Source organism: Scardinius erythrophthalmus (assembly GCF_964197995.2).
Source record: "Scardinius erythrophthalmus genome assembly, chromosome: 20".
Lineage (NCBI taxonomy): Eukaryota > Metazoa > Chordata > Actinopteri > Cypriniformes > Leuciscidae > Scardinius > Scardinius erythrophthalmus.
The window spans coordinates 6,998,081-7,010,109 of record NC_138240.1 but is presented as its reverse complement, the minus strand read 5'-3'; the positions used below and the strand labels follow the sequence as shown (position 1 = coordinate 7,010,109).

Sequence of the window (12,029 nt, the reverse complement as noted above, 5' to 3'; positions counted from 1 at the left end):
AGCATACTACTCTACGACATAGTAAAAAAGAGATGCTAGTTTGCTCTTCCAGCAACAGTCTCTTATAAATGTGATGTTTAGAGTCTAGACAATAGTGCCATTTAGTGGTCTTCAAGTGCAAGTGTTTTTTTATGACGTTGGTCAAAACAACATTTTCTGAAGGAAAAAGCAGTGCCTGAAGGTAGCAAACAATAAAGTTATACAAGTTTAGGGTTTAGGCTTTGGTTTTGTATAAATGAAATGGTCCATTTTATCGATCTTGTTGACTGCACAGGAGAATTACTAGGCGACAGTGTAAATGTGACTGCTTTATTTATAAATTGTATTATGAAATTATTTGAATTAAAACGGGCAGATTTAAAACACGCTTAGAAAAAGAAGAAGAAAAAAAGAAATAGCCTATTAATACAAAATTGAGAGAAAATAAACGATATATGAATGCATCAAGAGTGTTTTGACAGGGTTGTGTGCAACGTAGAGTAGTTTGGATTTGGGGATGACAGTCTTTTTAAATATTAAATAATATGCAAACCAAACAATTACTGGCCAGTCACAATTCATTATTCATATTCATTACATGTTAGAAAGAAGACCAACCAATCGAAATCACTGACATGACGTCAACGCCGTCGGTTACATTTTGAACTCTCGCTGAAGGCTTTTACCAATGTCGATAGGAGATTTTCAAAGTTTAATTTTAAATTTCTTGAAGTATAAAGTTTACAACAACCGAAACTAGAAAACACGGCTAATGAGACAGGTAGCCTAATACTTAAAGTTTGAATGGTTTTTTGGACTGAATTTAGAGCATAAAAGGTCACGTAATACATAATGGTTTTGTTACAACAACGAACAACCTCAAGTTATGAATTTCATTGCACAGCAAATGTTTGTGGACAGTGGACACTAGTGATGCGCGGGTCGTCTCATAACCCGCGGGCCCCGCGGGTAGCCCGCGGGTCGGGTTGGGGCGGGTAAAGAAATTGTCACTTTATTTGCGGGGCGGGTTGGGGCGGGTCATTAAAAACAAAATAAAATAAAAATCCATATATGTTGCATGCAATGTCCAGCCCATATTAAATATTTGGGAATATCAATCTAATCATATTTTTTAGTAGGTTCTTTGATAACGCAATGCAACTTGCGTGATTTCCCCAAACCTTTGGCGTCACGTGACACAGCTCGCGCAAAGCAGCTCGCGCCAAGCAGCTCCCGCCGCCAGCCACAACAACAAAGACGGAGAAATAAAAGTGAAGATGGAAGATGAGGTGCGGGAGAAATTGAGGTCGGGATTTTACATAATTAAAAGAAAAAAAGGTGAATGATGAATTAGATGAATACAAACGCTGCTTTGTAAATATTGAAAATGTTTAAATCATTATCTTATTAATATGACCTGATTTATGGTTCATATTCAGAATCGTCTGTTATTGCCAGTTGGCGATGTTTCCAAGCACTTTCAGGCTGAAATAAAGGCTGTTTTCATTTACATTACAATGCCTAATATGTCTATTTAATGTTCGCGGGTGCGGGGCGGGGCGGGTTGTAAAAATAGATACAGTAGTGCGGGGCGGGCCAAATAATTTCATAAAAGCGGGACCCGCGGGTTGGAAAAAAAGCCGACCCGCGCATCACTAGTGGACACTGATGCTTGAGACACGAAAGAAAATGAGGCAAACAAAAAAACATGTATAATCATCCAGCATGAATTTGTGTAAAGAAATGGAAAATAGACTTACTGAATTGATATTGTTTCTGAATACCGTTCATTTCAATAGCACATTTTTTGTTTCCAGTAGTACAAATTAAATTTCACAGTTTAAATTAAAATCTGACATCTAAAATACAGTAAAGGTACAAGATCTCCCCTATTAAACAATACAGCGTTAGACAATGATATGACTGCCAGTGACTGATATGATCTGTCTCAGTTGTTTTTCAACATATCTTGACAATTAAATAATTTCCTCATTGACTTTTTGGCCCGGTTTCACAGACAGGGCTTAGATTAAGCCAGGATTAGGCCTTAGTTAAATTAGGACATTTAAGTCGTTAATTTTCCGGACATACATTTTTTAAACGTGCCTTAGAAAAAAACATTACTGATGTGCATCTTGAGACAAAACAATGCCATATTTAAGATATGTCAGTGCAAGTTGTTTTCAGTGAAGACAGCACAAACATGCATTTTAGTCTGGAACTAGGCTTAAAGGGATAGTTCACCCAAAAAGATCAGAGTTATATTTAAAAAAATGTCCTTCCAAAGACAGACACCCATTCACTCCATATATAAAGCTTGGAAGAGCCAGGAATTTTTTTTAATATAACTCCGATTGTATTCGTCTGAAAGAAGAATGTCATGTACACCTAGGATGGCTTCAGGGTGAGTAAATCATGCTAATTTAAATTTTTGGGTGAACTGTCCCTTTAAAGGTGGTATCAGTGATTTCAGGCCCACTAATATTTTTATCACATTCATCTAATCTTTCCTAACGATCCGCTAGCTGCCCGCCCCATAAGCATGCCGTCAAAAAAACGCGTCTCTGTAGGCAGCCTAGGCTCTGAGATCTGCACACAAAAACAAATGGTTTAGCCAAACACTCAAAACCAAAACAAATAGTGTTCCAACCAATCACCGACAGGGGGAGGGTGTTGTGAGGTTTTGAGCCAGCTTTTTCTTCAGCTCTGACCTCGCGTGCAGCCGTCATAGGCAGCCGTGCACGAGCACAAAACCTCACAACACCCTCCCCCTGTCGGTGATTGGTTGGAACATCTCTTTTTGGTTTTGAGTGTTTGGCTAAACCATTTGTTTTTGTGTGCAGATCTCAGAGCCTAGGCTGCCTACAGAGACGTGTTTTTTTGACGGCATGCTTATGGGGCGGGCAGCTAGCGGATCGTTAGGAAAGATTAGATGAATGTGATAAAAATATTTGTGGGCCTGAAATCACTGATACCACCTTTAAGCCTTGTCTGTGAAACCAGACAAATGAATGTTTGACAGTGGCATAATGAATCATTTTGAGGTATTTATTTTCCGTTCCCCTTGCCCTCAGTAATCTCTACAAACTCATCACGGGCCTGCAGTAATGGCTTTCAGACCACTGGTCCTCTTCATGATGTTTGGTACGAACAGCAGTCCGGACGCTCTCTCGATGCTCTCAATGGGGACCAGGAAGCGATCCAGTGGAATCTTCTCATCAACTGGCATATTGGGCATCACGTAGGACCGCAGCTCCACGTCTCCTCTCGGCTTTTCCAGAATCACCACCTTAAAGAAGTGAGTCGGCACGGCTACGTGATTCTTTCCCAAAACCTGATACTTCACATACATTTTCCCATCAGGTTCCTGTCTGTAGGTGCAGGGAGGAAAATATTAGGTTCAGTTTTCTTTGATTAAACAGTTCAAGTATCTTAAAACAGACATGTAGCTGATTTGAAAAGTCTAGAGCAGTGGTTCTCGAGTGGTTTTGTCTCAGGAGCCAGATTTTACATCTGATTCAAAGGAATAGTTCACCCAAAAATGAAATTTATCTCATCATTTACTCACCCCCAAATTGTTCGAATTGTTTCGGTCTTTATTCTGTTGAACACAAAAGAAGTTACTTTGAAGAAAGTGGGCAACCAAACAGGTGCTGGTCCCCATTGACTTCAATAGAATTCAAATGGAAGTCAATGGGGACCAGAAACTGTCTGGTTACCAACATGTGTTCAGCAGAAGAAAGAAACTCATACAGGTTTAGAACAACTTGAGGGTGAGGGTGAGTACATTATTTGTTATTTTTGGGTGAACTATTAAGCAGTGAGCCTTGCTATGGCATAATCTGTTTGGTTTCCATTAGAATTATTGGTTAAGTAGTTTCCCTTTAATGGCATATCATACAGGCAGTGACAGACTTTTACCGGGGTAAGTAGAGTGGTCCAGTGCACACAAAGACATTCTGGTAATGCTTGGTGAGAGAGCGACAATATTTCTCCAAGTTATTCCATGCGTTTTGGTTTAAATGGGGATTCTGTGGGGAAAGATATCCGCAATATTACTAGCCATAATTACCCATGCAAATAGAAAACAACTGAGCAAAAGACTGGTGGTTTTATGGATTGTATAAAGTAAGGTGCTGCTGTAAAGCTAGTTCCTACCAATAAAAACAACAGGCTGGTGCAAACTTCAGAATTTATGAATCACTCCTGTTTCAATTATGGGTAAGAATGTAAATTCATGTGCCCTTGTTTTAATCAAAATAACTTTCCCTCCTCCCTCTTGCAACAACATCTCTTCTCTTCTCTGATGATGTGCTTTTCCAATCAATTCCTAATGGACAAAATCAGGTTCCGCCCTACTTTTTATTCTTGTTTCACTCTGATATACATGTCACAATAGGGAAGAAAAGACATTTATTAATAATAAAATGTTTATTGATAAATTAATAATAAATAAATAATATTTAAAAATTAAATAATATAAAAATATATTAAATACATTTTATAGGTGGCATTTTAAAAATTGATCTAAAATATATATTTCTGATATAGTGTCTGTAGTAGTATGTAGTAGTATATAGTAGTCTGATATGAAGTTTAATTATTAATAATAAAAAGTATTAATAAATAAATACAAAAATGAGTTCAATAATTTTTAGGTTGAATTTTAAACATTGGTTATTAATACATACCATCTAGTATTCATTTTCTGATATACTTCTAAAAAAATCTTCATTGATTAGACATTTATATAAACTCAGTAAATGTTTTAATATTAATAATAAACAAATTATTGATAAGTAAAATATTAAACTTTTATTAAATTTAAATAAAATAAGTTAAATGCATTTTTATAGTCAGCATTTTTAACCTTTGATATTTAAATATTTGAATTGTACTTTCTTGGCTGGTGTTTGCAGTAAGTTCAGTTCTAAAGTACGAGAGCCCGTTGAGCTCCAGCTCACCTGCGGTGACACGTTGCTCAGGTAGAAGGTTTCCTCCATGGCTTTCTGGCTCCACTTGTGATTGGCTGCTGCAGCCAGGTGACCCCTGTCAAACCCACTGCCCCTGTAATCCGCATTGCTCGATCTGTGGTAAACATGAACCGAGTCGTCCTCTTTAAAATCGCAGAACTTTCTGTCGGATGTCCCGGTCAGCGTCTCGGCGTTGAGCTGCTCTATGACCCACGCTGCTGTCCTGTTTCTGGGGTCGTATGAGGTTACGTAAGACTCTCTGCTCTTGACGTGGGACAGGGAAGGGAAGCCGTACTTCATCACAGCTGTAGATTTGTTTACAGCGACCTGTCCCGGCTGGTACGCGCTGATCTCTGACGCTGCGTCGACGCTCGGTATCGGGATGACCGGCACGCGGTCGAGCAGTCCCCGGCTGTGGCTCGTGTCCCGGCTTTTATTTAGGAGATCATCGCTGGCTGCTGTCAAGGTGGCGCCGATGCCTATGCCAGCGGTCAGTGACAGCCCGGATAAAACCCACCGCGAGCAGAAAACACGATGCATCTTTTATGTTTAATAGATAGAGTTAATTAATGAATTTATCTAAATAAGATGGGCGTGCTGTTATTTTGCACTCAGTATTTACACAACCCATGTGAGTCCGTCGGTGGGATATGTACAGTTTAGTCGCATGTTTATGACGTCTCTCAGTTCTAAAAGGTAGTAACGTTAGCCTTCACAGTTTCAAAATTAGAGTTACTGGGTCATTCTAACTATGCAGTACATTTTCATATTCCAAACGCTTCTAAATGTATTGGATAATATTTATTTACATTATTCGTTTTTTCACAATTAAGTTTTTTCCATTCTTCTGATAGGTTTCTATCTGATAAATATTCAGATAGGTTTAAATCCTGTTAGTGTTTCGTAAACAGTGTTATTTTAGTATCTTTGAGATACTATTATAGTTTATTCAGCCAGGCATTCATATAATACTATAATACAGTTAAATCCGACCTCTAGTTCATAAACGCCAGAGGAGAACTGGCCCCCGACTGAGCCTGGGTTCTCCCAAGTTGTTTTTTTTTTTTTTCTCCATTAGGTCACCTGATGGAGTTTTTCGGTTCCTTGCCACTGTTGCCTTTGGCTTGCTCAGTTGGGGACATTTGGAGATATTTAATTTAATTAATCAATCAACAATACTATTGATCAGCATTACCAAACGTAGACGTTTTCCACTAGAAACAAAAATTTATGTATTATTTTAATTTAATACTGTGAAGCTGCTTTGATACAATCTGTATTGTGAAAAGCGCTATATAAATAAACTTGACTTGACTTGGCTTGACTTTATTAGAATTTAAAACCAAGATTAAATGTTAAGGATTCATTTTTATATTAGTTAAAGTTATTTTAGTTTTTATTTGCTTCTTTTATCTATATAGGTTTTATAAATTTTTTATTTCACTTTTTGTTATTTTAGTTCATCAATTTAAACTAATATTTTGTTTTAGTTAACGCTTATTTTATTTCATTTACAATTATTTAAATTTTAGTTAAATATATGGTTGACCACAATTCACACCCTTGTGGTTGAAGTGGTCCTTACAGCAACCTGATAGAAACTTAAATTGAACACACAGACTCACAGACAGAGAGGAACCTGCGACCCAAATGCTAATTATCACTCCTTTCATCCTGCAGGAAGTGACATCACTGTACGAACAACTCAAACATCAGTAAAGTTTCAACAATGTGTTTGATGAATCCTGTTATGGTTTATATTTTATCACTCTAAAACCTTCTATTGTGATTGATGATCATAATATAGAAATATTAGCATTACAAAATGGTTAAAATGGTTACAAATTTTACTTCTTACAATTTCTTCAATTGTCAGAAATGGTATTGCATTTGGGTCTTAGTGGAATTTCCAGTGCTAATTGCATAACACTTTGTATGTTTTATCTATCTATCTATCTATCTGTCTGTCTGTCTGTCTGTCTGTCTGTCTGTCTGTCTGTCTGTCTGTCTGTCTGTCTGTCTGTCTGTCTGTCTATCTATCTATCTATAGATATATATATATATATATATATATATATATATATATATATATATATATATATATAGCATGCAGTCTATTTCTGTGAATAGCTTGTATTTAACTCGTGCGTGGATAGTACCTTATTTATCTTTTTCAAGTAAGCAAAAGTCTCCACCTGGCATAAGCTCTGCTGACTCAAGATGTGTGTTATTAAGGGTTTATAAATGTATTTCAGTGCAGGTGGGTAGAGTAATGCAAATGGCTCAGCACATTTGAATCTGGGTCTGTAGACATACAGTAAATGCAGCTGATTCACCTTGTGAAACTTTCTAAGCAAATAAAAATGGCCTGATATTAATTACTGTTATTAGCTGTGCTGTAGAGACTGTTGTGTTGGTGTAATGCTGCATCAGGCACTAAATATATGCTGTTAAAGGAACACTCCACCGTTTTTTGAAATAGGGCTTATTCACCTTCTTTCCTACATTTAGATAGGTGGGCAAATGCATTTTTGTCTCAGTGCATGCATTGTTTTAGTTTGACAGGGTCAGCGCTAGCTTAGCTTAGCTTAATGAATGGAATCCTTTGTTGCCAGCTAGCATGTCCTGAGTAAAAGTAATATATAAAAAAAAACCCCACCTAATTACTTCTTGTGGCCTGCGTATTCACAACGAGTACAAATAGCGATGCAGATTAACACTAGGCGATTTCCTAGGCAGATATTGACTTGATATATGATATATTGATATATTAAGGACTATATTAGGGGGAAGCACAGGCGAAGCACTGCTACTTGGGCGTGATATCTCTGCGCCCAAGTAGCAGTGCTTCGCCTGTGCTTCCCCCTAATATAGTCCCAAATCAATATCTGCCTAGGAAATCGCCTCATGTTAATCTGCATCGCTATTTATACCTGTTGTGAATACGCAGGCCACAAGAAGTAATTAGGTGGGGTTTTTTTGTATTTTATATTACTTTTACTCAGGACATACTAGCTGGCAACAAAGGATTCCATTCATTATGCTAAGCTAAGCTAGCGCTGACCCTGTCAAACTAAAACAATGCATGCACTGAGACAAATATGCATTTGCCCACCTATCTAAATGTAGGAAAGAAGGTGAATAAGCCCTATTTCAAAAAACGGTGGAGTGTTCCTTTAAAGCTTTGATATGCATACAGAAGGACAGAGTCTAAAAAAAGACAATTCACCCATACCACTTTGTGCTTTCTGATTGTCAGGTTTTATTCATTTATAATATGTATCATAGTATTTTATTTACCCTGGCTCACCATGAATGTAAAGCATTTGTAAATATGAAATACATCAAAAAGCCCATGAGCCGCTGAGGATTTTGGCATTTCTTTGAGATTCACAGAAGGAAAAATAATTATTTGAAAAATAACCTGTTTGCATGATATATGATGTGCTGACTTTCATTCATTATGTATTTTTAATTGTGCATCTGAATGGCCATTCTAATTACGTTGATTGGCGATGCAGTTTTTCTGTGCTTTGTAATTATTTAGTGTCTGTTTGGGGTTTGTGAGAATTTGTGCTTTAGGAATGTGTTTATATCACTGGTCTCATTATAAGAGTGTGTTAATAAGCAGTCTGGAATGGTCATATCTGCACAGATGAATACATGCCAGTATCAAGATGATGTGCGGGTTACGTTGAGCTAAAGCTGTGCATGTAATTAATCGTTTTATTTAAATGTGATGATATGAATGAAGAAATATTCCAAATATATTAGAGATGCACTCTGCTGTATCATCAAATATAGTTTTTACTATGGTGTGAATACCATATGCACTGCAATAAAGGCTGCAATGTCTTTACAATGTCACATTTACTCAGAACAAAAATAACAATTTCTACAAAAAAATATTGAAATAATAATCATAATATACAATACTTCATATTTCCTCTCAGATAGATCGATATATATTTATATTTATATATATATTTATTTGTTCAGTGTGACATTTTAAAACTTCTTTCTACATTCCAGAAACGTAATCTCAAACACAAGCTAGAGACATTCGATCTTCATACTAGCAGGACGGCGATTAAACATCTTTTCCATCGGTTTCATCTACTTGTTACAACCTCAATGGCAATAAAATGCAAGGAAAATGCAGCAATGAAAGGAAATGTAAAAACAAGTCTTCAAGAGAAGAATAACTTGGCATAAGTAGGCTTCCGTGATATCAACCGATTGTTGTTCGTTAGCACAAGCTGGCTAAGTGCAGTGCTTGTATTTCAGTGAGCGTCGAAACTACAGAGAAAGTAGAAATGTAAAGGAAATGAAACTTCATCTATATATTTCTCCACTTGAGTTGTGTGTTGAGTGAACTGAAACAGAACTTAACTTCTTTTTTTCTGTTTTTGGTATAAAGTTCAGTCGATCAGTGATGCTAGGAGACTAGCAATACGCTGCTCGTCTCATGAAGGCGTTTTGACCTCAGCGTAGCCTCCGCCCTTTCCAAAAAACGATTCCAGCACCGTGAGGCTGGGTCCGTACGGGGTTCAGGCCACCGTCTCTCCGTCCACAGGGTTCAGCCCTTTGGCCTGCGTACACTAGGATGGATATCAGGACTAAGATGTGTTTCTAGGCGCTGGCTTTAAGCAGGCTGTTGGCTAGAAGGCAGAGCAGCAGGGTCAGAGTGCTGAGGTAGCAGGCCGATGCGCCGTTGCACCCTCTCTCACCCTGGCAGCGCGGCTGCTCACACAAAACGCCCTTAAAGCTGGGCGGGCACACGCACTTGTGGTTCTGGATGCAGGAGCCGCCGTTCTGACACAGGAGGAGCTCGTCGTCGCACACTTTTGCTGAGAGCAGAAGGACAGAGGAGATTCTCATCAATCAAGTTCATTCTTAAATATAATCTAAACAATGTGCCTTTACTATTCACAGATCTTTAGAAAGAGATCATATTTCAGTCTGAATGTTGGTAGACATTTTGCAGACACTTTATCCAAAGTGACTTAATGCATTCACACTGACAGTAATTTGCTGTGTGGATTCATTTTCAGTGAGCATGATATTTGCTTTTGTGGGCCAAATGTCTATAAACAGATGCATGTATAGGCTACTGTACAAAGCAAACTGTAAACCAGTTCACTGATGTTTTACAACTGTAAGACAAACCACATGTCAAAAATCTATCTATCTATGGCTGCTTTCACACTTGGTTCAATTGCATGGTCCGCAGTGAATGTACTGCATATATCCTAAAGAATGCAGAAGTCCATTTCTGCTGAAGGCAAGCAGAAATGAGATATACATTGTTTCTGCTTGCAGTCATGCTTATTAGGAAAGTGAGTGAGATGCACACAAACACACAGTTTTATCGAATCATACGTCATCAATAGCGGTTCACTTCTGCGAGTTAGTACAATTGCTTTCATATCAACAGTGAACCATATATACCTGAGTTCACATGAACCGTACCCCAGACCACCCTTTTTATGCGGACTCGGGTACGGTTCACGGTTGCACACTCAAGTTCAGAAAACTAATCGAACTCTTAACATCTATCGTAAATGGGTACAGTAAATGTATTGACATTTAAAAGGCCTTCTCAATGGTCCAGGGGATTATTTGTCACCGTGTAATCTCGTCATGTGTGATTTCAGCATTTGCGTAACACCTTAATGCAAAGCAAGTCTTATAGAGCAGAGATAGTATGATGACTGGAATCTGAATGATCATAATTTGTGTCAAATCCTGGGTTAAGCCCTGATCCAGCAATACTGATAGAAATCTCCAGAAGTCTTGGAGACTGGGTGTTTCAACCATATACTGTACACTTTTTGGTCATTTTCAGATCAATTTGTATAAAGTGTAAATCTAAAATGGCTGTTTTCCAGAGTGAAGAACCAGGAGGTCTCACAGACAAGTATAGTATATTTGTAAAGAGTAATTTCATTGTTAGTGGTGTTGATTTTGGTTTGTTTTCTAGTCATTATGCTGTGTATTATAGGGGTCACAGCCAATTCCTTGCAAGGCTCGAACCAGCGACTTCCCTGCCCAGTCTCACTGCTTTAGCCACTGTCACCCCACCCACAAGTATCTATAATCCACAACTGCTGCAACCAGCAAGCTGTTATTGGTAGTACAACAGCAAAGACCTCTGTGAGGAACAACAATGTTGCTCATGTGTTTAACTGAAATGACACCCATATGTTGTTCGTTCACAACACTTTATTTGTTGTATGAGTGGTATCATCCATCACAGAACGTGTCTTTCATGACTAAGCCTGCTTAATGCCTTTGTGTAGTGACAGTGCAAGTCTGACTTACGCACGCAGCCATTCTTCCAGGTATATCCAGGGAGGCAGTCCTCACACTTCTGGCCCATGGTGCCCTCGCGACACTGGCAGAAGCCGGTGTCATTGCAACGGGCGTGTAAGGAGCCCAGCTGATTACAGTTACACTCTGTGTATAGAAAATATTTTCATTATTCACCAATTGTAGATTATTTGTGCGGAAACCCTGAAAAGGAAGGCTATGGTTTAGTTGAAAGGTATTCTTTCTTTTTCAGATTTCATTGAACTATGAAAACATACTGTAACTTTCAGAACTCACAAATGGCTTGTTTTATACTTACTAACATTACTGCATATTCTTCAGAAGGATAGTTAGAAACTATTTTTGACAATGTTCCTGATAGGGCAGTAAAAATATATTGGACACGACAGCAAACCTACTGCTTTTTAAGTAAAAGTGCTGGAGAGTGCCACATCTCATTTCACATGAGAGTGTTTATATTAAAGTATTAAAAGCACAGCAGCAGAAAATTGCCTAATAACTCCTAAGGGTCACAAAAATATGTGGAAAATGGTCATACATAGCTAATTCATTCACATTGAGAAAATGGTATCTTTTAATATAAAATGTTTCTCAATGTACAGTGTTTCAGAAGTTACAACATTTTGCCTAAAGGAAATCTAGCACAGCCTGAAAGCATATATTCATGTTTTGCAGGAGAAATGTACTTCTATGTTTGCTAGTTGTGATGTCAGTTTTATGTGATCAGAGGTTGTTCATCAGTCA

General features: G+C 37.9%; 2 protein-coding genes across 2 annotated transcripts in view; both read right to left on the bottom strand.

The window, feature by feature from the left end:
- Positions 1-2,936: 2,936 nt before the first annotated feature.
- endog (endonuclease G) lies at positions 2,937-5,617 on the bottom strand. The gene is made up of 3 exons (XM_081349866.1): positions 4,944-5,617; positions 3,901-4,010; positions 2,937-3,350 (listed from the first exon to the last, which is right to left on the bottom strand). The coding sequence occupies exons 1-3, from the start codon at positions 5,490-5,492 to the stop codon at positions 3,071-3,073; spliced, it is 939 nt and encodes a 312-aa protein (XP_081205992.1). The 5' UTR covers positions 5,493-5,617; the 3' UTR covers positions 2,937-3,070.
- A 3,746-nt stretch (positions 5,618-9,363) lies between these two features.
- Positions 9,364-12,029, bottom strand: part of ntng2a (netrin g2a) — a 65,611-nt gene continuing 62,945 nt past the window's right edge. The window contains exons 7-8 of the mRNA XM_081350136.1: positions 11,277-11,411; positions 9,364-9,802 (exon numbers count right to left, since the gene is read on the bottom strand). Of these exons, the coding sequence (XP_081206262.1) occupies positions 9,585-9,802; positions 11,277-11,411 (353 nt within the window). The 3' untranslated portion in view covers positions 9,364-9,584. The remainder of the gene's footprint in view (positions 9,803-11,276; positions 11,412-12,029) is intronic.

Coding starts and splice junctions, on each gene's coding strand:
- endog (XM_081349866.1), bottom strand. CDS start 5,492: ATGCATCGTGTTTTCTGCTCGCGGTGGGTTTTATCCGGGCTGTCACTG. Junction 4,011..4,943: donor TGAGCAACGTGTCACCGCAG/GTGAGCTGGAGC, acceptor CTTTCCCCACAG/AATCCCCATTTAAACCAAAA. Junction 3,351..3,900: donor GGACCACTCTACTTACCCCG/GTAAAAGTCTGT, acceptor CTGCACCTACAG/ACAGGAACCTGATGGGAAAA.